Source organism: Populus alba, chromosome 5 (genome assembly GCF_005239225.2).
Source record: "Populus alba chromosome 5, ASM523922v2, whole genome shotgun sequence".
In the NCBI taxonomy this organism is placed as follows: domain Eukaryota; kingdom Viridiplantae; phylum Streptophyta; class Magnoliopsida; order Malpighiales; family Salicaceae; genus Populus; species Populus alba.
Window position 1 is genome coordinate 18,724,387 of NC_133288.1, and position 25,727 is coordinate 18,750,113.

General features: G+C 30.9%; 3 protein-coding genes across 3 annotated transcripts; all 3 read left to right on the forward strand.

Annotated features, from left to right (window-relative positions):
- The first annotated feature begins 165 nt into the window (after window positions 1-165).
- On the forward strand, window positions 166-1,745 carry LOC118061808 (probable serine/threonine-protein kinase At1g01540). Its single transcript, XM_035075384.2, has one exon. The coding sequence runs from the start codon at window positions 546-548 to the stop codon at window positions 1,656-1,658; it is 1,113 nt and encodes a 370-aa protein (XP_034931275.1). The 5' UTR covers window positions 166-545; the 3' UTR covers window positions 1,659-1,745.
- Window positions 1,746-13,909: 12,164 nt separating this feature from the next.
- On the forward strand, window positions 13,910-16,970 carry LOC118061805 (peroxidase 12-like). The gene is made up of 3 exons (XM_035075380.2): window positions 13,910-14,185; window positions 14,298-14,492; window positions 16,093-16,970. Exons 1-3 carry the CDS (start codon window positions 13,937-13,939, stop codon window positions 16,711-16,713), a joined length of 1,065 nt encoding a protein of 354 aa, XP_034931271.1. The 5' UTR covers window positions 13,910-13,936; the 3' UTR covers window positions 16,714-16,970.
- A 1,517-nt stretch (window positions 16,971-18,487) lies between these two features.
- LOC118061806 (peroxidase 12-like) lies at window positions 18,488-21,106 on the forward strand. The gene is made up of 3 exons (XM_035075381.2): window positions 18,488-18,853; window positions 18,936-19,130; window positions 20,259-21,106. Exons 1-3 carry the CDS (start codon window positions 18,608-18,610, stop codon window positions 20,877-20,879), a joined length of 1,062 nt encoding a protein of 353 aa, XP_034931272.1. The 5' UTR covers window positions 18,488-18,607; the 3' UTR covers window positions 20,880-21,106.
- The last annotated feature ends 4,621 nt before the right edge of the window (window positions 21,107-25,727 follow it).

Sequence of the window (25,727 nt, forward strand, 5' to 3'; positions counted from 1 at the left end):
TTTTTAAAGTATATTTTGTTATAGCGGTTAGTTGGATGATTGGTTGGTTGGATGTTTGGTAGTATGATTGTTATTTTTTAAAGTATTTTTTTTAAAAAATATATATAGTTTTTAAATGATTTCAACCAAAAAAAAATTGAAATTAGTAATAATATTTTTATTTGCTATAAAACATATTTGAAGGTATTGGATTTGGGCCTCCATGATAAACCCAGGTTTCTGAAATTCTAAACATAAAGGAAAGAGATGAGTTTAGAATTTCAATATTTTTGTGGCCCATGATAAACCCAGGTTTTTAAATGATAATGATTTTTTTAAGACAAGCGGCCCCTCCGCAACATCAAAGATACCTAATTTAATATCAAAATCAATATCATGATCATGGTGGGACCCAGTCTGACAATGCACGTTATGATTCATCCCATCGTCCTCCGCCCTCTACGCTATCCTTCCCCAACACCTAGCCCTCCACCTTCCCTCGTCGACTTCTAAACCCTGGAAAGATTCTTACATAAGAAACCACCACTCTCTCCCTCTCTCTCTAAATGGACCCCGCTCTCATAGCCGCCGCCGCATCCGCCGCTGGCAGCGTCCTCTTTCTAATAATTATCTTGGCTTTCATAGCCTTCGTCTGCAAGTCCACCAAAAACCACGACTATAGACGCCGCCTCCGCCACCATCAGACCAGAACCGTAGCAAACCTGGAGCTCTCCTCCGTAACAATGGACGAAAGCGCCTCTTATGACCCGACTATAAACCACATCTCCATAGAAGAGCTAAAAGTCTCCACCAAGAACTTCTCCACCGATTTAATCATCGGCGATGGCAGTTTCGGCTTGGTTTATAAAGCTACACTCTACAACGGCTCCACGGTTGCTATTAAAAAGCTTGACCCGGACGCTTTTCAAGGTTTTCGTGAGTTTCGCGCCGAGATGGAGACTCTAGGTGAGTTACGCCATGGAAATATTGTCAAGATTCTCGGGTATTGTGTTTCGGACCGGGACCGGGTTTTAATTCTGGAGTTCGTTGAAAGAGGGAGTCTTGACCAGTGGATTCACGACACATCGTCAACGGATAACGAATACTTAGATAAGTTCCCGTTGCCCTGGGAGACGAGGATCAAGATAGTTATGGGCGTGGCAAATGGGCTTGCTTATTTGCATGGGCTTGATACTCCCATTATTCATAGGGATATTAAGGCTAGTAACGTTTTGTTGGACTCGAGCTTTGAGGCCCATATCTCTGATTTTGGGCTTGCCCGTAGAGTCGACGGGTTGCACTCGCATGTGTCCACGCAGGTTGCGGGGACTTTTGGGTACATGCCACCGGAGTATAAAGACGGTGCCATCGGAGCGACGGTGCAGGCAGACGTTTACAGTTTTGGGGTTTTGATGTTTGAGATTGCGACGGCAGAGAGGCCGGATTTTCCTAAGGTGATGGAGAAGAAAGACATGGGGTTTATTCAATGGGCTAAGAAGATGTTGGGGCAAGATCGTCACATGGAGATGTTGGATTGTAAAATGCCGAAGGAGGGTTTGATTGGAGATGATCAAGTCAAGGAATATTTTAGGATTGCCTCTTTGTGCACAGAGGAGTTTATGGTAGATAGGCCTGCCATGAGTGAAGTTGTGGATTTGTTGAAAAAACTTTCAGCCTAAAATTAGGTTCTTCTAGATTTTACTTCTTGTATTGGCCATGTATGACCACGTTGAGTTAAATAAAATTCACTCGATTAAAAATTTCAACCTTTAATTTAAAAAGATAACAAGAAATTAATTTTTTTAAAAACAAATACCCATACAGCAAGCAAATAAAAGTATAAACACTCGATTAAAAATAAAATATAATGTTTGTACATATTCCACATGTGCATCAGCATCCTAACATCAATTCAATTACTATATTAGCATTCGTTTAAAGAATTCTAACAAAGATTTTGATTATAAAAAAATAAAAAACTACACATTTAAATAATAAAAATATCATTAACTCTTTACAATATATTATTTACAAATTGTCGGTTTGGAAACTAGTGGCAGCAAGTGGATCAATATAACGACATGTCCACTTAGAACTTGGAAATGGTTTAATTATTATTCTGATGACGGTTATTACAATTATATACATGGCATGATTATGGCTGTGCTGGGACATTTAGGAGCAAGACTGTTTGTTTCTGTGTTTTAAAAATATTTTTTAAAAAAAATTTAAAAATATTTTATTTTTTTATTAATTTTAAATTAATATGTTTTTAGTGTTTTTAAATCATTTTAATGTGCTGATATCAAAAATAATTTTTAAAAAATTAAAAAAATCATTTGCATGTATTTTATCATAAAAAATTATTTGAAAAGCAACCACACTACCAAACAAGCTCTTACACAAGGACCGCAACCTACCCAAATCGATGGAGTTTTTTATTATATAGATAGGTATGTAAATTGTCAAATTCAATTTAATATATATTTGTAATATATAAATATTCTAACATATATATATATATATATATATATATATATATATATATATATATATATATATTGCCGCACTTTGCTGCAAGTGGAACAATATTTTTATTATTTGAAAATAAAATAGGCATAAAAAAAATTCAAGCCCGAGGTTAAAATGAAAATTTAAATAATATAAAAAAAATAAAACATAACAACAATAAATAAATTGATCAAAAAAACAATGATAAAAGGATAAAAAAACCACATTCAAGCTTCTCTATATTCATCAAACAATCTAATGCTAATGTAACCTAAAAGAAAACCAAAAAAAAAAAAAAAAACTTTTTAAAAAATATATCAGCTTTAAAAAAAAAAAAAAAAAATCTCAAACAAACCTCTTAAACCTCATCTAATCTAAAAAACCTGCAACCTGTTAAATTATGGATTCGAGCTCAATTAAAAAAGCTTAAATGTCATCCAATTTAATTTTAAATAATAGAATTGTTGAAAAAAATGCTAAAAAAAAACTTGCAAAAGAAAATGAGCAGCAAAAAAAGGCTTAAAATTCGATAGAAAAAATCAAATAGAGATAATTTTTTTTTTTAAAAAAAAAAATTATCCCAGAAAAAATGAGAAAATTCTTAGGAACTAAATATGACATTGAGGGATGAAATTCAGAAAAAAAAAATTAATAAAAAATACCATTTAAAAAAAAACAAAAAAGCAATTAAAAAAATGAGGACTGGACCCGACATAAAAATCAAATGAAATTAAATATTTAAAGATGAAATTATATATAAAAAAATCCAACAAGAAAATGATTTATTAATAGCAACTAAAAGAAACATGTCCAAATTTCACATATAAATTAGATGAAAAAAACACATAGGGTGAAATTATAAGAAAATCAATCGATCGAGAAAAACAATTCAAACAAAACAAATAGCAATTTAAAGAATGAGAACAAAATTTAAAAATAAATTTTAAAAATTAAATAACCAAGGATGAAATCAAAATAAAATCAAATTAGAAACAACCAATGTAAATAAAAAAAATTACAACTAAGAGAAGAGAGATTCAATCGAAAGAAAAAAACAATTGAAGGGCAGGTTTGATTTTTAGCATGGCTTGCACTCAAATCCAAGAAGAAAGAGAAGGAAAAGAAAAAATCATTTTGGATGTACAATCACCATACATGCTTCATCAAGAGAGGAAAAAGACGTTGAGATCAAGGTTGTTAAAATCGCGTTTTGACTTTTAAAATCGTATGATTTTACGAGTCAAAACATGCTTTATGTGTTGAATCGCTTGAAAAAATAAAAAATGGATGAAATCAGGTGAAATCACAAAAATCGGATGAAAATCGCAAAAATCACGATTAAAGGACTAATTTTGCGATTATGAAAAAATGATGCGCTGAAACAAAATACCCCCCCATGATCTAGTTGTCTAGGTCAAGCACCTATTGGTTGTGGAAATGCACAGTCACACGACTCACACCACACGGTCTTCAGGGAATCAGGTCACTCTTCAGTCTTCACAACTCACAAAATACTCTTTCTTTTTTCCAATCGAACGAATCCCTAATCGACTAACCCCGAATCCCCTTCTCTAATTAACCAACTAGGCACTGGCAACCACAAAAGTGGCGACAACGATCTCCACAAAAAGAAGCAACGGTCCAGTCTTCACTCTTTCTCTTTCCTCAGTGCTCACAGTCACGACTTCCTTTTCTATTTATCACGATTTTCACAGCGACGATGATCTTCTCAACAGCTCACAGCTTTGGGCTTCCTCTTCAATCTTCATCAATAATGGCACGCCGGCAACGATCTCCTTTCTTTCCCATCTTCAACAGCTGACGACTTCCTCTTCATCAACAGCAGCAGGCGACATCGGGCCTCTTCACCGGCAACCATTCAGCCATCGTCATCAATGACTCTTCATCATAAGTTCATTTTGCCTACATCATCATCACTGCAGTAGTTGATTTTGCCCCATAAATCATAATTGTATATTCACCTGTAATAGATTTTGATTTTGCATTGTTAGATGTTACCCTGTAATTATTAATTACAATTTTGATTTTGCCCAGTCTTGTAATTTATATATGTATAATGTTGAATTGAATTGAATGGAATTGATCAGGTGAAAATTGGATGGACTAAATATATCGGGTGAGAATTGAATGGACTAAAAATTATTGAATTAAATGCCACAATATATACTTTGAGTGAATTAATAGTATTAATCGGGTGAAAATTGGACTAAAAATTGTTGAATTGGACTAAATTGAATGTCATTTCAGTATTATAGGACTGAATTAATTGGACTGAATTGAATTGAATTAATGGGGTGAAAATTGGACTAAAAAGTGTTGAATTGGACTGAATTTAATGTCATTTTAGTATTATATGACTGAATTAATTGGACTGAATTAATAGGGTGAAAATTGGATTGAAAATTGTTGAATTTGACTGAATTGAATGTCATTTAAGTATTATAAGACTGAATTAATTGGACTGAATTGAATTGAATTAATCGGAGTGAAAATTAAAAATTTTTATGATTTTATGATCCAAGTTTGTATTATATTTTTCGTGCCATGTCAAAATCACGATTTTAACAACCTTAGTATTTTTGATGTCAGCAACTTATGTCAGCAACTTTTTTGGTATTTTTTTCTAAGTGCACAAAACCAAAAATGCCCCAAGACCAATCAACATTCACATATAAACCATGAGCAAATTACTACAAAGCTCTTAAATGCAAGGCTAAAATATTTGAATGGCATTGGTAATGTCGTAGTTCCTAGATATGAAAATACAAAATCGTTCATGTGTAGAAAGCATCGAATTATTTTATTATAGGGTTAAATTTATTGTTTTACTATGTATTTCCAAACACAATTACAAAAATAATTCAACTTAGTTTTCAAAAGACATTAACATCCTATGAAAAAGACCATCCTACTCCTAAAACAAATGCAAAATAGAAAATGACAAAGAAACAATACAATAATTACACTATTAAAATGAATAGTAAATTATATCTTTGAACACAATAAAATCATCACCAGCTTCATTGTTTTGTTAATTATAATTTTTTGTTGGATATTAAATAATATTTAAATAATAAATACTCATAACTCGTTATTAGAGTATAAATATCTAAATTACTTATCCAATATTACATAAAATATAAATATTAGTTGTTATTTTTAGTGACATAACCTTGACATTTTTGCTCGTAACTAGCTAGCTTGTTAGTTATATGCGTGTTATCCCATGAGTTATTTAATAATATTGTTAAACTAAACCAAGCTTATGGGATTAAAATGATGATCCATTGATTAAAATTAAATGACATAGAAATTCATCTAGTAAGGCCCAGCTAACGTGACGAGAGTACCATTGACTTGGTCCACCCTGCTAAAAATTAATAGCCTTGAACAATAAAGCAAAAATATCATTGACTCTTTACAATATATTATTGACAAATTGTTGGTTTGGAAAGTAGTAGCAACAAGTGGATCGATATAATGACATGTCCAAATATATTATTGACAAATTGTGGGTTTGGAAAGTAGTGGCAACAAGTGGATCGATATAATGACATGTCCAATTATTCCGACGGCTGTGTCCATTCGAATATTACAATTATAGACATGGCATGATTATGGCTATGTTTTGGCGCATTGAGATGCAAACAAGAGGTATTTTAGGTTGTGAATATTATTATTTTTTAAAGTATTTTTATTTTAAAAAGTATTAAAATAATATATTTTTATTATTTTTTAAGATTAATTTTTACATTAATGTTTCAAAATATCAAAAAAACATTAATTTGGAGTAAAGAAAATTTTTTTAATTTTATTTAAAAATACTTTTAAAATACAAAAATAAACAGTAAGTTAAATTTTTTTAAATCTAATGAATACTCACTCGTGGAGTTTTTTTCATCTAGTTATTTTATCATAGATATTAAAATTATTAAATCTAGCTTAAGAAACCCGACTTAAATTTAACTTGATATGTTTTCGAAGAGTGAGCCCAGTGGGATATGTTTTGATTTTATTTCGAAAAGTTAAAGTAGTTGCTTTCATCATTCGGAGTGTTTTTTTGCGGTCCACTTGAAATTTAAAAAGAAGACAAATAAATACAGTTGTAGCTTTCAGACATTAAAGAGGGATAAGATTAGTGGGAAAAAGTAGAAGAAATACGATGGTGATCGCCCTCGAGTTCTTCATCGTCCATCGGAATAGTCTCTCATACCATCGTCACTATACCTCTTCATGTACAAGGAAAAAGAAAAGGATCATGCAAAGCACAAAAGCATATACCTCTTTATGTTTCTTAAAAAAAAACATGTACTATATTTATATATCCTATAAGATGATATTAATGGATGGAGGATCATAGAGAATAATTTAATTATATTTAGATATTATAAAAAAATTTAAGTTATTAAGTTGAGATTGTTTTTTAATATGGTATCAGAGCTTTGATAACCAAACGATGACGAATTCAAATCTCATAATTTCTATTTATTTGATAAAAATTAAGCACAAAAGCAGTATAGATCTGTGCAAGTTTCGCGTTCAAAGAATTTTCACTTAAAAATATGTGTTAAAAGAATAATATAAAATCACATCTTAGATATTATCTAATAGCTTAAGCTATTGGGTTAAAATTGTTTTTTGATATGGTATCAGAATTTTGATAATCAAGTAGTCACGAATTTGAATCTCATTATCTCTATTTATTTGATGAAAATCAAGTATAAAATAATATAAGACTATATATTTCAAGTTTAAAAATCTTTCACTTGAAAGAATGTATTAAAAAATGATTTAATAATATTTAAACTTAATATAATAATTTAAATTATTAGATTGAGATGATGTTTTAATAAATTAATTTCAAGAGCTAAACTACAATGAAAAAAATCACAACTTCATATTTTTATTTCATTTTATATTTACCTGTAAATTGAGAAATTCAAATAATAATAATTAAATATGAGATTTTGTTTACACGTATTGCTAGTTGAGCTATCACGATCAGAGGTCCTCGGCCTCGTAGTAGCATACTTCTTGTAAACATTATTTCAATTTGTTTTCTTACATATGATTGCAGGCCTTGAATTCAAAACCTAACAGAGATAGTTGTCGATCAAAAAACAAAAAAAAAAAAAACAAGACAGGTGCGGTGTATCAATGCTTTTCTCAATCAACTACAGCTTTATATTGACTATACAGAACAACATGGTGTGATGATAATAATATCATGCTGGATAACCATCTAGATAGTTAATTATAAAAAGTTTGGGACAAAAGATTTATTTTTTTGTGATCTCAGGATTTGAGCTCTAAGTTGTTTATATGATGACCACTGGAAGCTTATATGATCGTTAACTTCAAGGACTCGTAGAATTAATTGAGGTAGACGCAAGCTGGGACATCTCCATATTAAACTAAAAATAATAATATCATGGTGGATCCTCTAAGCAAGACGGCTACAAAACAAACCGAGAATTTTGAAAACAGCAACCGAAGAAAGTCATAGCCAGCAAGGAAGAACGAAACAAAGAAAATCTTCGACACCCACCAAGAAAATCCACTAAAAAAATGTAAGAAATTAACAAAACAAAAGGAGAAAACGGTGAAAAGACGTTCCTCTTTACTGTGGTGTGTAGCTTATCCATTTCTCCGAGGCCAAGCGTCACAGAAAGGCGAAAGTCTTTTTCTTCCTTCATTAATTAGGGTGGCCCTCGTATAGTTTTGACTTTTTGATTTGTCTGGATGCATTTATAGTTCTCTTCTTTAGTTTCTGGGTGCACAAGTAGTTTTTGGGTGCACAGGTTGGATCAGAACAGTTATGTCATCTTCGGGTGTTTGTGGCTGGACGGTTCGATGTATTTTTTATTAAAATTTAAATATATATATTTTTTAATATATATATATATATATGTATATAATCATTTTAAAAATAATTATTTAATCACCAGTTCGACTCTTACAAATTTTAGGATTATTGAAAGTTTACATGATTGTTAATTTCAAGACTCATAGAATTAGTTGAGATGCATATAAACTGGTCCGGATATCCATATTAATAAAAATTAAAAATAAATAAATTGACTTAGAATAATACATGACCACGCTGATATCTACTTTACCAACTCTCTGTCTGTATCAATTGATCTTCCTGGAAAGCATGCAATTGAGCTATAGATAGCGCCATCGCTCAGTGGTATGTATTGCGTACTTGTAATTTTGTCATCAACTAGATTGGTGCCCAGGTCAAATGCTTTCCAACTTAAAAAAATCCATGCAATACCATTGTTTTAAAAAAAGAAAAAACAAATGAAATACGAGTCATCCGAATGACTAGGTTCAATAAACTTAATTACTTTAATAATATAATTAAAAAAATCAATAAATGAAAAAAAATTGACAATAATTAACTATAAAAAATAATTTGGTAATATCATATCTGAGAGGAGGAAAGAAAAAAAATTATGTTAAAGACTAATAGTCGCTCCATCATGGGCGTCGCCTCACCACCAAAAAAAGCATGTCAATATGTTTATGATGTCAAGTAAAATACCATAAAGTGAGCATATCATGCTTGAATTTAATCAATTAATTTAATTTAATTAAAAAAAATTATTTTTAAAAGCCGAGTTTAACAAAAAAACAAAAATTAAAAAGACCCAAGATAACCTGAGTTATTTTTTAAAATTAATGAAAACTTTCTTAGAAAAAAAAACTAAATAATAGAGCTCAATCTCTAATTATTTAAATGCTAAATGATAAAACTAAAAATATATTAGCTTTAAAAATAGAAAAGAAAAACAAGCAAACTATGTCGAATCTCATAAATCTGAATCAATCTCTCAAACTTGTAATTTGTGAAATGTTAAATCTAGATTCAAACAATAATCTTAATTCTTAATCAATTTAATGTTTATGCAAGAAATAAAAAAAATTAATTTCTAGATAAAAAAATGATACTCAAATCTTGTAGAAAAACAATTATAGGAGGATGAAATTGTAAAAAAATTTAAAAAATTGACTCAAATAAAATAAATAGTAATAAAAAGAATTGGAATCAAACCTAATAAATGAAAAAAATTGAAGGATGATAAAATTAAAAAAATTTGAAAATAAACCCAGATAAAAAAAATAGTAATAAAAAAATACAGACAATATCCATATAAAAATAAATAAATTAAAGGATTCTTAAGAGAAATTAGAGGGTTAGTCATGAAAATCAAGGTAGATAAAGAAAAGAAAGAGAAAAAAAACGTTGTTGGTACCGTAACAGAGATTCGCTGTCCACACTTGCCACATAGGAATGGAGGTGTTGTCAAGATTATTCTAATATTACTCTGGAAGCCACCGTTTAGCAACTAGACAACCTCTTACGTGACTCGTATGGCTCAAAAACATCTCCACTTGCCGGGTGTGCAATGCACGCCCACGCTGCTTTACATTCTCAAATAATATTTTATATCTATTAACATACTATTTTCCCCTTTGGTGATTGATTATAACAAGAAAAAAATGATGAAAATACAAAAAACATTACTGTATCTTAAACAATTAAAAGTCGAAACAAATCCTAGATGCTGATTTAACATTTTTTGCTTTCAATTAAGTTAATCATATTAATTTTTTAAAAAATACGAAAAAAATATATTATCCCTCATAATCAAACCAGTTGTTTTTGCTGGAAAAGGTAAAATCATTTTTTTTATTGTTACAATTCATGTTGCAAATGAGTTCAGAGCTGCATTGTTAAACACCCCTTCTATTTTAGTTTTTTCTTGATTTTTGTGTTGTTAATTTTAATAGCGGGCTGAGCTTATACGGTAATAAACATGATCGAGGAAACTGCCTTATATGTTCCTAAAATAATTGTAATCTGCCCGCGGGAGTTTTGGAATTAGTTTCGGTTCAACTTTAATTAAATTTCTTTGATAAAATAATAATAATAAAATATTTCTACGAACGCAGCACATAAAAGCAAACGGTTTGGATATATTCCACTTGGTGATGGCATCATCTATATTTTTTTTGCTGCAAAAATCGGTTTTTCTAACAAATAGATCGAAGAGCTTTTTTTTTTTTTTTTTTTTAACCCAGAGTATCCGGACCAGCTTGCGTGCACCACAACTAATTTTCGGGTTCAATGAACATCTGCAAGACCAGCGAGCATGTAAGACACTACAGAGATGACAGACGTACACAAATGGAGCTTGAACCCTGGTGTTGAGGAAGAGAACAAGTCCCTTCAACCACTAGCCACAACCCATGTGTTAGAATGGCTTGATGATTGATTTGAAAAAGAACTTGGTTTGTTGGTTAATTATTTTTATGAAAATAATATTATTTTATGTTTTTAAAAAATTCATCAAAGTTAACTTAGTAACATTTAGATGAGTTAACCGAAATATTAAAAATCTAATAAAATTAACAAAATTTTATTTAGTTTATTTTTATTAAAATAATATTATTTTATTTTTTATAAAAATTCATCAAAAATCAAAACTAAAAATCTAATTAAGTTAACAAAATTTATTAAATTAATATATATTTTAATTTAAAACTTAATTTATACCGAGTTTCGAAACATATCCGTATTTAATAATTACAACGTAGAGCGCGGGAGGAAATGTATTTCGATCGGACACAAAAGTGGTTGAGAATTAACTATTTATGTGTTTTTCCCCCTAAGAAAATAAGAATCGTCACGTGGGCTGCTTGACTCGATGGATGGCAGTAAAAGCCAGACTTTTGATTCCCAACCGACAGCAAATAGAAAAGTAGAGCTGTACAAGTGGAGTGGTCGCATCTTGCAGATGAATGGTCCTTCCATGTTTCCAAGAAAGGAAAACTAATAAAATAAATTTTGAGAGATTTTGTTTTTTTAATATTTAGAAATATATTAAAAATAATACTTTTTATTTTTTTAAAAATTATTTTTAATATTATCTTATCCAATAATAAAAAATATTAAAAAGTAATTTAAACAAAAAAACATTTAAAACCTCATGAATAGTAGAATTTCAAATTAATTTCTACATCAGTGTGCCTCCACATGCTCTTAATCTTAATGTCTATTTTGGAATATAGTTGCGGTTGTTTTTTTAAAATGTTTTTCATATTAAAATATATTAAAATAATATTTTTAATTTTTAAAAAATTATTTTTAAGATCAGCATATCAAAATGATTTAAAAAATATAAAAAAATTAATTTTTAATAAAAAAAAATTAAATTTTAAAAATATAGTTTGCACCATCTTCTCAAACAATTTTTAAAAAAATTCAAAAGCAAAAGAAAAGTTGAGACTTTAATTTAATCCTATATATCCATGTACTAAATTTATAAATTTATCAATTAAATCTCAAATATTTCCAGCATTTCTTGACAGGGTCAATTTTATTTTTTATTTTTTTATTTTTTTATTATTACTAGTATTCTTTTTTTTTTAATCTGGTCCTTTAATTGTTACCCATTCTATACATCTTCTTGTGAATCCTTTTTGTTTATTTGAATCGAGAGAGAAACTTAATCTTAAAATACAAAAAATAACACAAAAACACCACAATGTTAGGAAACAAAAAGAATTCAAGGTTAGCTCTATGGCTGTATTTTAATTAATCAGAATTTATATTTAATTTTTTAAAAATTATTAATTTAAATTTTATATAATTATTAATTTTAGTATTTATAAAATTAATTAAGATACCGATAAAGATAATAAATAAAGGTTAAAAATTATTGTTGAAAAGAAAAAAAAAATCACAAGTGCACAGTCAAGTGGGACCTTGAGGAGCAACTTTATTGCTCGACAGAGTAAAGCGTGGCCTCCTCTTAAAGTTTTCGTGTCAGAAGGAAATAATTATAAGAATTTGTAATTAATTACAATTTATGAGCATACGATAGAAGAGATGCGTTACCACGTTGGAGCCGCGCCAAACTTTATAGTTATTAATCCTCCTGCCGGACTTTTAGCAAAGCTTTTCATCCAAGCCGCCTTATTATAATTATAAACTCAAATAAGAAACTAGTATTGATTTAACTTTTTATGTAACAGATTAATAAATTATTTTAATTATTTAATTAACAACTTTGTGTAATAATTCAACGGATTAAAGTTGAGATCGTGGGTTTAAATTATTATATCAAATTTAAAGATAATTCCAAGAGAATTTCAATAATCTAAATATATTTTTTTAAGTTTTAAATTTTTTTAGAAGATTTATTTATTTATTTTAATTTATCTTTTACATTTTCTCTTTTCTCATAAAAATATTAAAATGAATTTAAAGAAGAAAAATCAAATTAAAATTCATCAAAAATAAATAAACATAACTCTTAGGCTATTTGATTTCAAATCTTACGGTTAGCATTAGAAATATCCTAACACTTAGTTTTTACTTTGTGAGAATTCCTTCGCTGAACTGAAAATAATCCAATACCACGATCTCTTCTATCTAGAATATTTCTAAGAAAATGAATTTTTATAAATGCTAATTTTAAAATTAAAAGGGAAAGTTAAAGAAAGAAATCAAACCTGACCCGTATCAATTACAAATTTTTATATAAAAAAAGGTTCGAATATGAAACCCTGTAAAAGGAAGAGATACATCAACGCCACTTGATATTTAATTTATTTACATCCATTTGTTTTTATATTTTATAAATAATTTTGAAAAAAATAAATTTTTTAATATTTATATTTCAGTTTTTTTAACATGCTGAAGCTGAAATTAATTTAATTTTTTTTTAGAACAGTAGACAATATATTTTTTATTAACGTCGATGTACATGTCAATTTACATGACAATATACTAGTTTTAAAATTTATAAAACTTAAATTAATAATTTTAAAAAGTAAATATATAACCGAAGAATTTAGTACCTTATTTTACTGATATAAATATTTGGGATAACTTACGTATACCTCGATTAATTTTACAGACTTTAAAATAAATAATTATACAAGTTTCCAGTAACTATTATATTAACAACTATAATATTTAAATTTAAAATTTGTTAAAACAAAATATTTTACTTTTAAATTTTTATCACTCGATCACTGGGTTAGACATCATTTGAATCTGAGGTAGTTTGTATTTTTTTTGAGTAAAAAACATATATTTATAGCTTTTAAAAACATAATTAAATATAATTTATATTTAAAATATATTATATCTTAAAAAAAAAAAAACCCACCACACATTCCAGCAAGATACTTTCTCAGTACTGGGCAAATTAGCTTTTTGCTGTACATGTGTATCCCAGGATGGAACGTCATGTAAATATGACCACAGGGGATGTGTCCACCACGTGGCCTTTTAATTAGTCAACAGTGTAAAAGCAGAGTCAAAAAAAGCACACGTAGAACCTCATATTGCGTATAAATAAGCATCTGCTCCTGTGATTGAAGCAGAGACTCAAGAAGCAAAACCATGGCCAGTGCTGCTAAGTCCCTTACCTCTCTTCTTCTGATTTCTTCTCTCTTTCTAGCTTCTTGGTTTTGTGCCACTGAAGCACAAGGCACCATCCCTATAGTGAATGGCCTGTCATGGACATTCTACAACTCTAAATGCCCTAAAGTTGAATCCATTATAAGGAAACAGCTGGAAAAGGTGTTCAAGAAGGACATCGAGCAAGCTGCTGGCTTGCTTCGTCTCCACTTCCATGATTGCTTTGTTCAGGTTGCAGGATTTTTCATATATTCATAGCTCATCTTGGCATTTACTACTATGTTCAGCTGTAAAACTCACTATTTTTTATCAGTTAATTAATATCTATAAATTAACTCTGCAGGGATGTGATGGTTCTGTATTGCTTGATGGATCGGCGAGTGGTCCGAGCGAGCAGGACGCCCCTCCCAACCTGACCTTGAGAGCAAAGGCATTTGAGATCATCGAAGACCTACGCCGGCGCGTGGAAAAGGCTTGCGGCCTTGTCGTCTCCTGTTCTGATATTCTTGCGCTTGCAGCCCGTGACTCTGTTTTCCTGGTGAGTCGACTCGAATCACTCTCTGTTATCGTAGTTTTTGATAATGATCCTAGCTAGCTAGTATGGAGCACATGATTTAATACCATCTCCTGTATCGTTATATACACATCCGTATATAGTCCAGCCATATTCTTGAGACTCGAGTCTAAATCGAGTTTTTTTCTTTTTCTTAAAATAGCTTTTTCCATATTGTTTTTTGGGAAAAGTAGTGTAATTGATCTCCCCCACCAAAAAAAAAAAAATAGCACACTTAATTAATTAATTTGAAAACATTGTAATTAATTATCTTTCTTTAGGAAATATAGGATTGAGATCTGGGTTCATTGATTTTAATAATACAATTAAAAATTGGCCAAATTATGGCCCTTGTTAGATGTTAAGTAACTTATTTTTATAACATAAAAATGATATATTGAGAAATTAAACGTTCAATATAAAGCTTAGATTTTTAAAATAAAATTGAATTTTAATTATCCAAATTTATTATGGTATTTCTGGAATAAATGTTAAATAACTAATTATGAATGGAATAATTATAAATAATAGATTACAAGTTTAAAAATATAATAACAATCGTTTTTTATATGGATTAGATTAGAAGTAAGGAGGTGTTTGAGAATGTTTTATATATAGCATGTTTAAAAAATATGTTTTTCAAATATTTTTTACTTAGAAATACATTAAAATAATATATTTTTTATTTTTAAAAAATATTTTTTTATATTAACATATCAAAATGATTGAAAACATCAAAAAAATATTAAATTAAAATAAAAAATTTAATTTTTTTTTAAATATTTTTAAAATACAAAAATAAAGAGGGCTAATATATGTTAAATAATTACAAATAATTGAGTTACAAATAATTAACCGCACATGAAATAATTACAAATAATAGATTATGAGATATAGATTAGATTAGAAGTAAGGAGATGCCTGAGAATGTACCTTTAATATATGTTATCCTGCAACCAAGGGCATAAAATATGACTGATAAGACACCAGATAAGCTTATCCAATGTTATTTTCAGAGCTTAGATATCCGCCTGTCGATTTCTATCCAGTTAGTTGACCGGTGATTGCGAGAGGCAAATTAATTTTTCATAATCTTTTAAGAGCACATTATTTTATTTATTTATTTAATATTATGGGTAGCAGGGATTGTTTATTCAAATGTTTTTTATTTAAAAATATATTAAAATAATAATTTTTAAATTTATTTTTTATTTTAATATTAATATATTAAAATAATTTAAAAATACTAAAAAAATAAAAAAAATCATTTTTTTCAAATATAATTTTGCTATGACTTTCTGGTGACTTGTCATGATCATTAAACACATATAACGGGTGTCCGTGGACAGATATATGCATGGCTACTTGAGTTCTGCTTTGTCAATATTAAGGTGGTGTTTTTCATTGTGTTTTAACTGTATTTTTTAAAAAATATTTTTTATTTTTAAATTAATTTTCAATTTTTTAAATTTTTTTTTGAAATTCCGTGTGTGTAATGAATCAAATAAAGTTTCTTTCGGTAATAAGTCATTACTCATAACCAAAGCTAATCCTTTTTAACTTCTATTCATTTTGTCTACTGCAGTCTGGTGGCCCAGATTATGATGTTCCCTTGGGAAGGCGAGACGGTCTAAATTTTGCAACTCGAAATGAAACCTTAGACAACCTCCCGCCACCCTTTGCCAACGCCGACACAATTCTCTCATCTCTCGCCACCAAGGGCTTTGATGCCACCGACGTGGTAGCCCTGTCCGGTGGCCACACCATTGGTATAAGCCACTGCAGCTCTTTCACTGACCGCCTCTATCCAACCCAAGATCCTACAATGGACAAAACCTTTGCCAACAATCTCAAGGAAGTTTGCCCCACAAGAGACTTCAATAACACAACCGTGTTGGATATTCGATCTCCTAATAAATTTGACAACAAGTACTACGTCGATCTCATGAATCGCCAAGGCCTGTTTACTTCAGACCAGGACTTGTACACGAACAAGAAGACAAGGGGCATTGTCACTAGCTTTGCTGTCAATCAAAGTTTGTTCTTTGATAAGTTTGTGGTTGCAATGATCAAAATGTCACAGCTCAAGGTCTTGACAGGAAATCAAGGTGAAATTCGCACCAGTTGCTCGGAGAGAAATTCAGGCTACAGTTACTTGGAGTCTGTGGTGGAAGAGGGTCTCGACGCACTGTCCGGATTAATATGAAAGAAGTAAATTCTAGTAACATGAAAGGCCAAATTCCACTTGCTAGATAAGAAATGTTCGCTGTGCACTTGTTGATTATGGGTTTGTTGCTGTCTTTTTTTCTTACAAAATGCTGATGCTATCTTCTTCTGACAACTTCAATTCTGCTTGTTCTTAATAAAATAGTCGAGGATGTAACATATGAGTTTGGATGCCTAATAGGACGCTGGCTTTGTCAAAGTTCTATAGCTTATAATTACGGTTTGTTCTTGACTAAAGTTGAGATTTGTGTTCCTGGGGATTAGCCCTCTCCCATTGCTCTCTTTGTGTCAAGGCTAAGCAAATCCCAAATGGGCATGCGTTTTAGTTTTCCAAATGGGGCTGTCTATGGCCCATCGATCTATTTTCGATTTCAAGTCACAAATTTTTAGTTACATTCCTGGATTGGATCATCTTTTTGTGCGCTTAAATCAAGTCTTTTTCGAATGCATCCTAGGAATCAAATTCAAAAGGACTATAAAACTGTGCAAGCTTTCAATTTTCCTTATAAACATTACATGTATACGTGTAAGATATTGATCACTCAATCTCCCTTTGAACAATATAATTTTATTGTATTTCTAAAGGGATTGAACCGTTCAATGTTCCTTAGAAATATTGCAATCAACCAGCCAAGTTCCGATGATGTGATGTTGTTGTTGTTGTTTTAATATTATTTTTATTTGTTAATATAATATTTAAAATGTTTTATATGCCACCGATTTCTTTAAAATATTGTTATTCCCAGCCTTTACTAATTTTCACCAATTTTTTTTATATTTGTGTTATTTTATCAATTTTTCTTGCTTTCACACAGTACTAATGTTAAAAAAGTCGAAGTTTTTAATATTTTCTTCCCGATACATCGGCAATAGCAAGCAACAATAAACAATGAGGTCGGAAGGATCTGAGAAGGGAGAGCGAAATTGTCAATAGCGCGTGGTTTGACGTCAATTCTGTGCGACAAAAGATAAAATGAACTTCTATGGTTCGTGTTAAAGAAACAAAAACAAGGACAACTTTTCTTCCGGGCCAAGTTGACAGAAGGCTTGCAAGATGCTATGCTCCTGTTATCCTCCTCCCTTTCTTTTATCCATTTCACACTTGATTTTTTTTTTTTTTCCAACCATCATATTCATTATACCTCATTTTTATCCTCCAAACTTTTTTATTTGTGCAATATAAAAATATTATGAGATTTTATTTAATAATTATATTTTTTTTAAATTAAAATATTTTTTATATAATATTTTAATTTTAATAAAAAATTTATCACGAGTTCAAATTTTATCAATTTTATTTTTCTGATTAACTTAAAAAATTCAACATAACAAGTCTATAAAATCTTAAAGCCGACAACCTTAGCTTGAAAAAAATCGTTAAAAATTCGGCACAAGACAACAATAAATATCTATAAACCTCAAATAACATCATAAGTTGGATAACAATAGGATTGAAGGTGTTTTGGCCGCACGTTTTCATTGGAGTTTTTGAAAGTCTTGATTTTTTTTTTTGTTTTAAATTGTTTTAATATGATAATATAAAATAAAAATAAAATAAAAATATTTTTTTAATATATTTTTTTTAAAAACACTTTGATTATCCTATTTCAAACACCATATAACAAGATTATATGTGTGTGTGGCCACCACGTGAACTGCTACTTTTCCAACCTACCTCTCAAGAGTCTAAAACCACAAGTCAATTGTTTACATTATTTTGATGGGAACGGCAAAAGACTTGGCATAGACAAATCAAACTGTTACAAAACTTGGAACAGGGGATAAACAATTCTGACAACTAGCACAACGTGAGACTTCTCATTGCCTATAAAGAAGCACCTTCTTTAGCTAACCAGGACATTAGAAACCAAACCATGGCTATCACTGCTAAATCCTTCGCTTTTCTTCTGATCTCCTCTCTCTTCCTAGTTTCTTGTTTTTGTGCCAAGGAGGCACGGAACTCCTTTCCTGTAGTGAATGGTCTCTCATGGTCGTTCTACGACTATCGCTGTCCTAAAGCTGAATCAATTATAAGAAAACAGCTCAAGAAAGTGTTCAAGAATGATATTGGCCAAGCTGCCGGCTTGCTTCGTCTCCATTTCCACGACTGCTTTGTTCAGGTAACTTATATATGTATGTATGTATGTATGTATTAAACATTGCTATATTAATATGATTTTATTTTGATCGGTGGAATTACAGGGATGTGATGGCTCGGTGTTGCTTGATGGATCGGCGAGTGGTCCGAGCGAGCAAGATGCAATTCCCAACCTGACCTTGAGAGCGAAGGCATTTGAGATCATCGACGACCTCCGCGAGCGCATACACAAGGAGTGTGGGCGAGTGGTCTCTTGTGCTGATATCGTCGCAATAGCTGCCCGTGACTCTGTTTACCTGGTAAAACAATACTTGAATTACTCTCTATATCACGTACAAAGCTTTGTCGTTGACCATGTCAAACATCATACCATTTATATCCAAGCACTGAAAATTTATGATGTCTGTCAATTTTTATCCAGCTGAGTGCTTGCGCAAGAAGCAAATCTGATTTGAGTAGTTGTTGCATATATGACTATCCTGTAACTCGTACAGTAAATAGCGTTTTTGGAAAATATAATTATGATTATTTTTTAAAATATTTTTTATTCAAAAAAATATATCAAATATACTTTTTTAAAAAATTACTTTTAAAATTAATACATCAAAATAACTTGAAAATATAAAAAATATATTAATTTAAAATAAAAAAAAATTAAAATTTTTTAAAAATATTTTTAAAAATATAATGCCAAACGTTGTCTAAACTTAATTAATGAACTAGAAAGAAAAAAAAAGGCTAATTTTATTTTTAATTTTAAACTAGGTCATGATTTTTAGTCGAGACCCACACTTCTATAGCCATGAAAATATGGAAGCGTGTAGACTAGTTCAACATCTTACTAAATCCAGGTGATATAGAGTGTGTTTGGTAGTGTGGTATTAGTTATTTTTCAAATAACTTTTCGTGCTGAAATGCATATCAATGATATTTTTTTTTTTTTTAAAAAATTATTTTTGACATTAGTATATTAAAACGATCTAAAAAGTACAAACCACATTAAATTTTAATAAAAAAAATTTTAAATTTGATGAGAACACGGTTTGCAAGACGTTCCAAACACATCTGTACTGTTTTCTAGGTTTTATTATTGCATTATTCATGGCGGGGAAGTTTTGTTTTTTTCTTTAAATTTTAATTACAGTTTATGACAAGAACATTAATAATTTGTTCATTTACCGTATGGGGTTGGCTGGTTTGGGAGACTTTTGGCGGTCATTATGAAAAGTAAACGTATAAGAAGTCTCCCTTTTTAAATTTTAAAATTCCAAACTGGCGACAATATCCATCAGTACCATGTCTTACGCTCGATCGGCCAAATGCATGCATCAGCACGATTAATGTGAAACCATGTGCAAGGAATAAATTTTCCAAGTCAACACAAAACCTTATCCTTCGTTTTCTTGTGTGAATTTTCTCTATTGCAGTCAGGTGGCCCTGAATATGATGTCCCCTTGGGGAGGCGAGATGGTCTTAACTTTGCAACGCAAAATGCAACGTTAGCCAACCTGCCACCACCCACTGATAATGCGAGCACAATTCTCAGATCTCTCGCCGCCAAGAATCTCGATGCCACCGACGTGGTAGCCCTGTCTGGTGGCCACACCATTGGTATAGGTCACTGTGGCTCTTTCGCCGAGCGCCTCTATCCAACCCAAGATCCCACCATGGAGAAAACCTTTGCTGAGGATCTCAAGGGAGTTTGCCCCACAAATAGCTCTACCAACACCACTGTGCTAGATATCAGGTCCCCTAATAAATTTGACAATAAGTACTATGTTGATCTCGTGAACCGCCAAGGCCTGTTTACCTCAGACCAAGACCTGTACTCGTACAAGAAGACAAGGGGCATCGTCAAAAGCTTTGCTGAAGATGAAGCTCTGTTCTTCGAGAAGTTCGTGGTTGCAATGATCAAAATGTCACAGCTTAGCGTATTGACAGGCAACCAAGGAGAGATTCGTGCCAATTGTTCGGTGAGAAATTCAGACAACAGCTATTTGGTGTCCGAGGTGGAAGAGGATTTGGAGACAAAGTCCGAGTTGAGATAGATACCTCATCTCTATATTCTGTAAATCCAAGCTCCACTAGTTGGCACTTGTCTACGGGTTACTTCTTGTTGTTTTCTCAATGGCGTTGCTTTTTCTTAGTAGAATAATACTAGTTGACTGCTCTGTAAAATTGAAGTTTAAGTAACTAGTTGGAAGCTGGCTCTGTCAAAATAACTTTTCGTGGTTTGAACAAGGAGCTGTTTATATACAAGATATTTCTTAAGAAATCTGTGATTTGTGTTCCTCTTCCATCAAGAGCGGTAGTTCATCGTACCGTGTCTCCAAGCCAAAGGCTAAGGGTAAGGAAATCTCTGATCAGTCGTCGGTGTGTAGTTACTAAAAAGAAACCATCGATTTATTTTTATTCCAAAGTCACAATGTGCTTCTCAAGTGCACCAAATATCATGTAACCTCCTCCATTGGTACAAGCCATATCACAATGACCACAGCTGTACTGCTCCAATCCCGAGGCTAGAAGGTACCCGATCCTATTAAACTACCAGTCAAAGGTAAATGGTTTTCAAGATAACAATAATTTAATTCTTATAGTTTATCTTTATCAGAGGATTAAAAACAATTAGATAATCCTAAAAAAAAAAAAAAACAAGTCTATTCATTCATAGTCACATGGGCCCTTCTGCCCTTCTCAGGAGTGGATAAAACATAAAAACAAAAAATCTCGTCAACGACGGAAACACAACTCAATACAAAAATCAATAAATTGGGTGAGCGGTGTCTTCAAGGCACTCGGTTCCTCGTTAACAGAACAAGGCACCTGCCATGGTGAAAAATTGGACGCCCAGGATCTTCCCACATTTCTATTGGAAAATTCTACTTTTCACAATTGATTAACCTTTCCAATTGATTAACCTGCCATGGTGAAAAATTAACCTCCCCGGAATTTTGATAGCCACATGGAAATTTTTTGAACTTCACTCAAAAACACATATCCTTAAGATCCTTAGTTCGTAAGCCACCTCTAAAACCTCTCTCTTTTTTTTTTTTTCTTTTCTTTTGCAATAGATCCAGCTCACTATTACTAAAGTTTTTTAAATTTTATTGTTGTAATGTGGTTGTGTAAGGGCTTGTTTGGAAGTGTAGTTATAATTATTTTTTAAAGTATATTTTATGCTGAAATGTATTAAAATAATGTTTTTTTTTTAAAAAAATATTTTTAAAATTAACGTATCAAAATAATTTAAAATATATATTTTTTTAAAAAATAATTTGAATTTTAATGAAACGTTATTTGTAACAGGTTCTCAAATGACTTCTCAAATTCATAGTATGATTTCAATTTTTTAGCGCTGTTGTGAGCGAATTAGTGAATTATCAAACAATCCTTTTGAACCATTAACTATCATTTGGTTATTCCAATCATAAATAAAAAAAGTGTTAAACTCATTTGAACTATTTATTGATGAAAATGTAATTAGAATTTGAGTTATTTATAGCTTATTTCATGAAATTTATCAGAATTAATCTTTATAGTTTTAAAAAATAATTAAATAGTTATTTGCTAAATTTGATTAGCCATCAATATATGTTTTTCCAATATGATATAAGAGATTTTGGTCAAAAGCATAATTTTAAGATAATAAGTATTAAGATCTCATGTCATAAGCTATTTTCCAGGTCTTCCCAAATTGAAAACTGCCATTCATACATTTGTGGTCCAAAATAAGGCGCCTCATCTTCGTAGCTGAATCTCACATCAGATAGGCCCCCAGTTGCCCGCCCGCCTGTTGTCCACATTAGTGGACTTGTAAATACATGCTTGGTTTCCAAGAATTCTTCACAAAAAAAAAAAAAAAAAAAACCTTCCAATCGAGCTCATATAAATCTATTAGCTACATTCCAAGTCAAGGTTGCTATACACATATATTCTTAAAAGTAGCTTAATATGTTCCACCGTGTTTTAAATTATTATTATTATATATTTTATTTCATTCAAAACTTATGGTGAAGGTTATAGGTTTATAGTTTTATTGAATTTTAGTTATAGGTTGTGGACGAATTGATCATTTGTGTTTTGTGAGAGCATATATATATAAATATATACACAAACACACACACACACACAAACCCTGAAGCTGAAGCTTCATGTTGGTTTTTTTTTTTTTTTTAAAAAAAAAATTTAACTCTTAATCTTAATTTTTATTTTTAAATTGAATACTTAAAATTAAATAAAATATATAAAAATATTCAAATAATAAACTAATATTGAATTTTTTTTAAAAAACTAAGTAAAAAAAATCTCTAATCTACCTACATAAATATTATATAAAGTACTTTATTCTTATATAAGAAAATACTATATTTTAGCTGAGGGTGGGAAAAAAAAATAAAAAAATCAATTAAACTGAGAAAAAAAAGAAAAATTAAAAAAATTAAACTGAGAAAAAAAAAACAAATTAACTAATTATAAAAACAAAAAAAATATAATCTAATTTGATTTTGATTTTAAAAATTTGAAAGCAATTAAACCGAACCAAACTAAATTAGTTTAACCAATATTAAACCCTACTGTAAAAGGCTAATACGTATAAAAGAAAAACCATAAACCTTAAGTCGCCCTCTCTCCAAATAGAATCTGAAGATGATTCTGAAAATGAGACCTTAAGGCGTTCATTTTTGATCCTTATGCACATTTAGATCTCTTACGTAGAATATGGATGTCGCAAGAAGGGAAACACTTGCCTTGTATTTGGGCTCTTCGCAGCCATTGATCGGCCCATATCAGGTCGGCGACAGATAGACATTATACGGGCCGCCGAACAGTCATCTCATTGCCACTAGGCTTTTATTGCTACGGGCCTTCTCTTAAAATAGCCTAAAACCCAAGGCTCGTGATATAGCAGTTCTCTTCGGTTTCTTCCTTGAATTGGCCCACTAAATCCACATCTTCATTTATCTTTGGAAAATTAAAAAAACCGTAATTATAAAATAACACTCAATTTTATAACAATAATAACAGCAGCAACAATTAATAATTTAATTTGTACGCGTCCAAAACTCATCTGTACAAGACATCATTCAATTTTCATAACCACGAGATTCTTTTATAAATCCATAGTTGGTTTTTTATCCTATTTTTTCATAACTAATTCAAGAGAATGTGACTAGATCTTACTTACAACGGTATTTTTCGATAAAGAGAGAAAAGACAAAAATACCCTCTAGACTCTGGCTAAAATTTTTAAATATCAAGGGTATTTTTGTATTTTTACTGTTCAAAAACAATAAAAAAACCCCTCTGCCCTTGCAATCAATTTAATTTTTTATGGTATCATGGCAAAACCAAACTCTCACTTTTACAATATTCAGTACACATCACGTAAATTAGTATATTTTGTTATGTTGTTATCGAAATAATCTGATTTCCTGAAGTAGCATTCAAGAATTTTTTTTTTGAATTAATATGGATATTCGAAGTAGTTTATGCACACTTCAACTAATTCCACAAGTCCTGAAGTTTACAACTATTTAAATCTTTAATGATTTTAAGATTTGGAATATTCAAACTAGTAATCTCTAAAGAATAAATTTTAAATCTGATCAGTTAAGTTATATCTATTTAGTATTCAATATATATATATTTTTTTAACATGGGTGTTCGAGCCAGCTTGCGCGCATCTCGACTAATCCCACGGCCCTTAAGTTAACGAATATGTAAACTTCCAGTGACCATCATATGAGTAACTTAGGGTTTAAACCTGAGACCACAGAGGAAGCAAACCTCTTGATCCCAAGCTTTTATAACTGGCCACCACCTAGATGGTTATTTAGAATTCAATATTTATTAACTAAAGTGGTGGTAAGAAATAAGCAAGGTGGAGCTGTAAATACTAAATAAGTTTTCGTATGAAAGATGCTGGTAGTAAATAAAAGAAGAAGATTGAAAGCATTACACGGCTATCTTTTCTCCGTAAAAATGATTTGTCTCTAGAAACTACAGCAGTTACGTGGAAATGGAGAACGCCGGAGACTGTTTTTCCGACCCATGAGAACACCAGAACGACCGGACGACATACATAGAACTTGCCCGAGAGAATTTTCGTTGAAAAAATCGAATGCAAGAGCTTGGGTGGGGAATATAATGATAATATTCTGTAATATCACAGCCATTAATGTTTTAGTAACCTTGACCTAGTAGTCATCATCGAAGGTTCTTTCGGGAAGGCATGCCAGGGGCAAAACGCTTCTCATGCCTCAAGTGTGATCATGGTGTTTCCCATGGAACCAGTCAAGGTTCTACTTGTGCAACTTTCTGCTTGAAAAATGCTTTCTTTATTGATTCATGTTTGAATGCCCCGAACCGTGAGAGTTGAAGATTTTGGCTAAGTATATATGCCTATGCTCCGATTCTTTTCGGCTGGCCATTAAAACAAAGTGCCTTTAGCAAAATATCGTGCCTTCCTCTTGTCGACCCTTTCTTCCTCGTAAGCGCTACATGCAAATTACAAGCAGCCTCGTCGAAGATTCAATGGGTTTAAAAAAGTCAACTTAGCCACGATATCGGTTTTCTATCTATTGACTCCTCCTTTACTTCCCTCGAAGAGAGCAGGTTCAATGGAAGTTTAGCGCCCGGCGGTGGAGCACAACCAAGCTCATTGCATTTGAGTATAATTTTCACACTGGGCTTAGGCTGTCAGATATTGGGCCCAAGGCCTTCCACCTAGGCTGGGCCCAGTTCATTGCATTTAAGTACAATTTTACTAGCTGACGAGACCCCCCCCCTTTTTTATTATTTTTTTTTTAATATAACGAGGTTTTTTTGGTTAATTCAACTCAAGCTACTCTTCAATGTATATATATAATACAAAAGATTGTTTATAAAGTGGAATC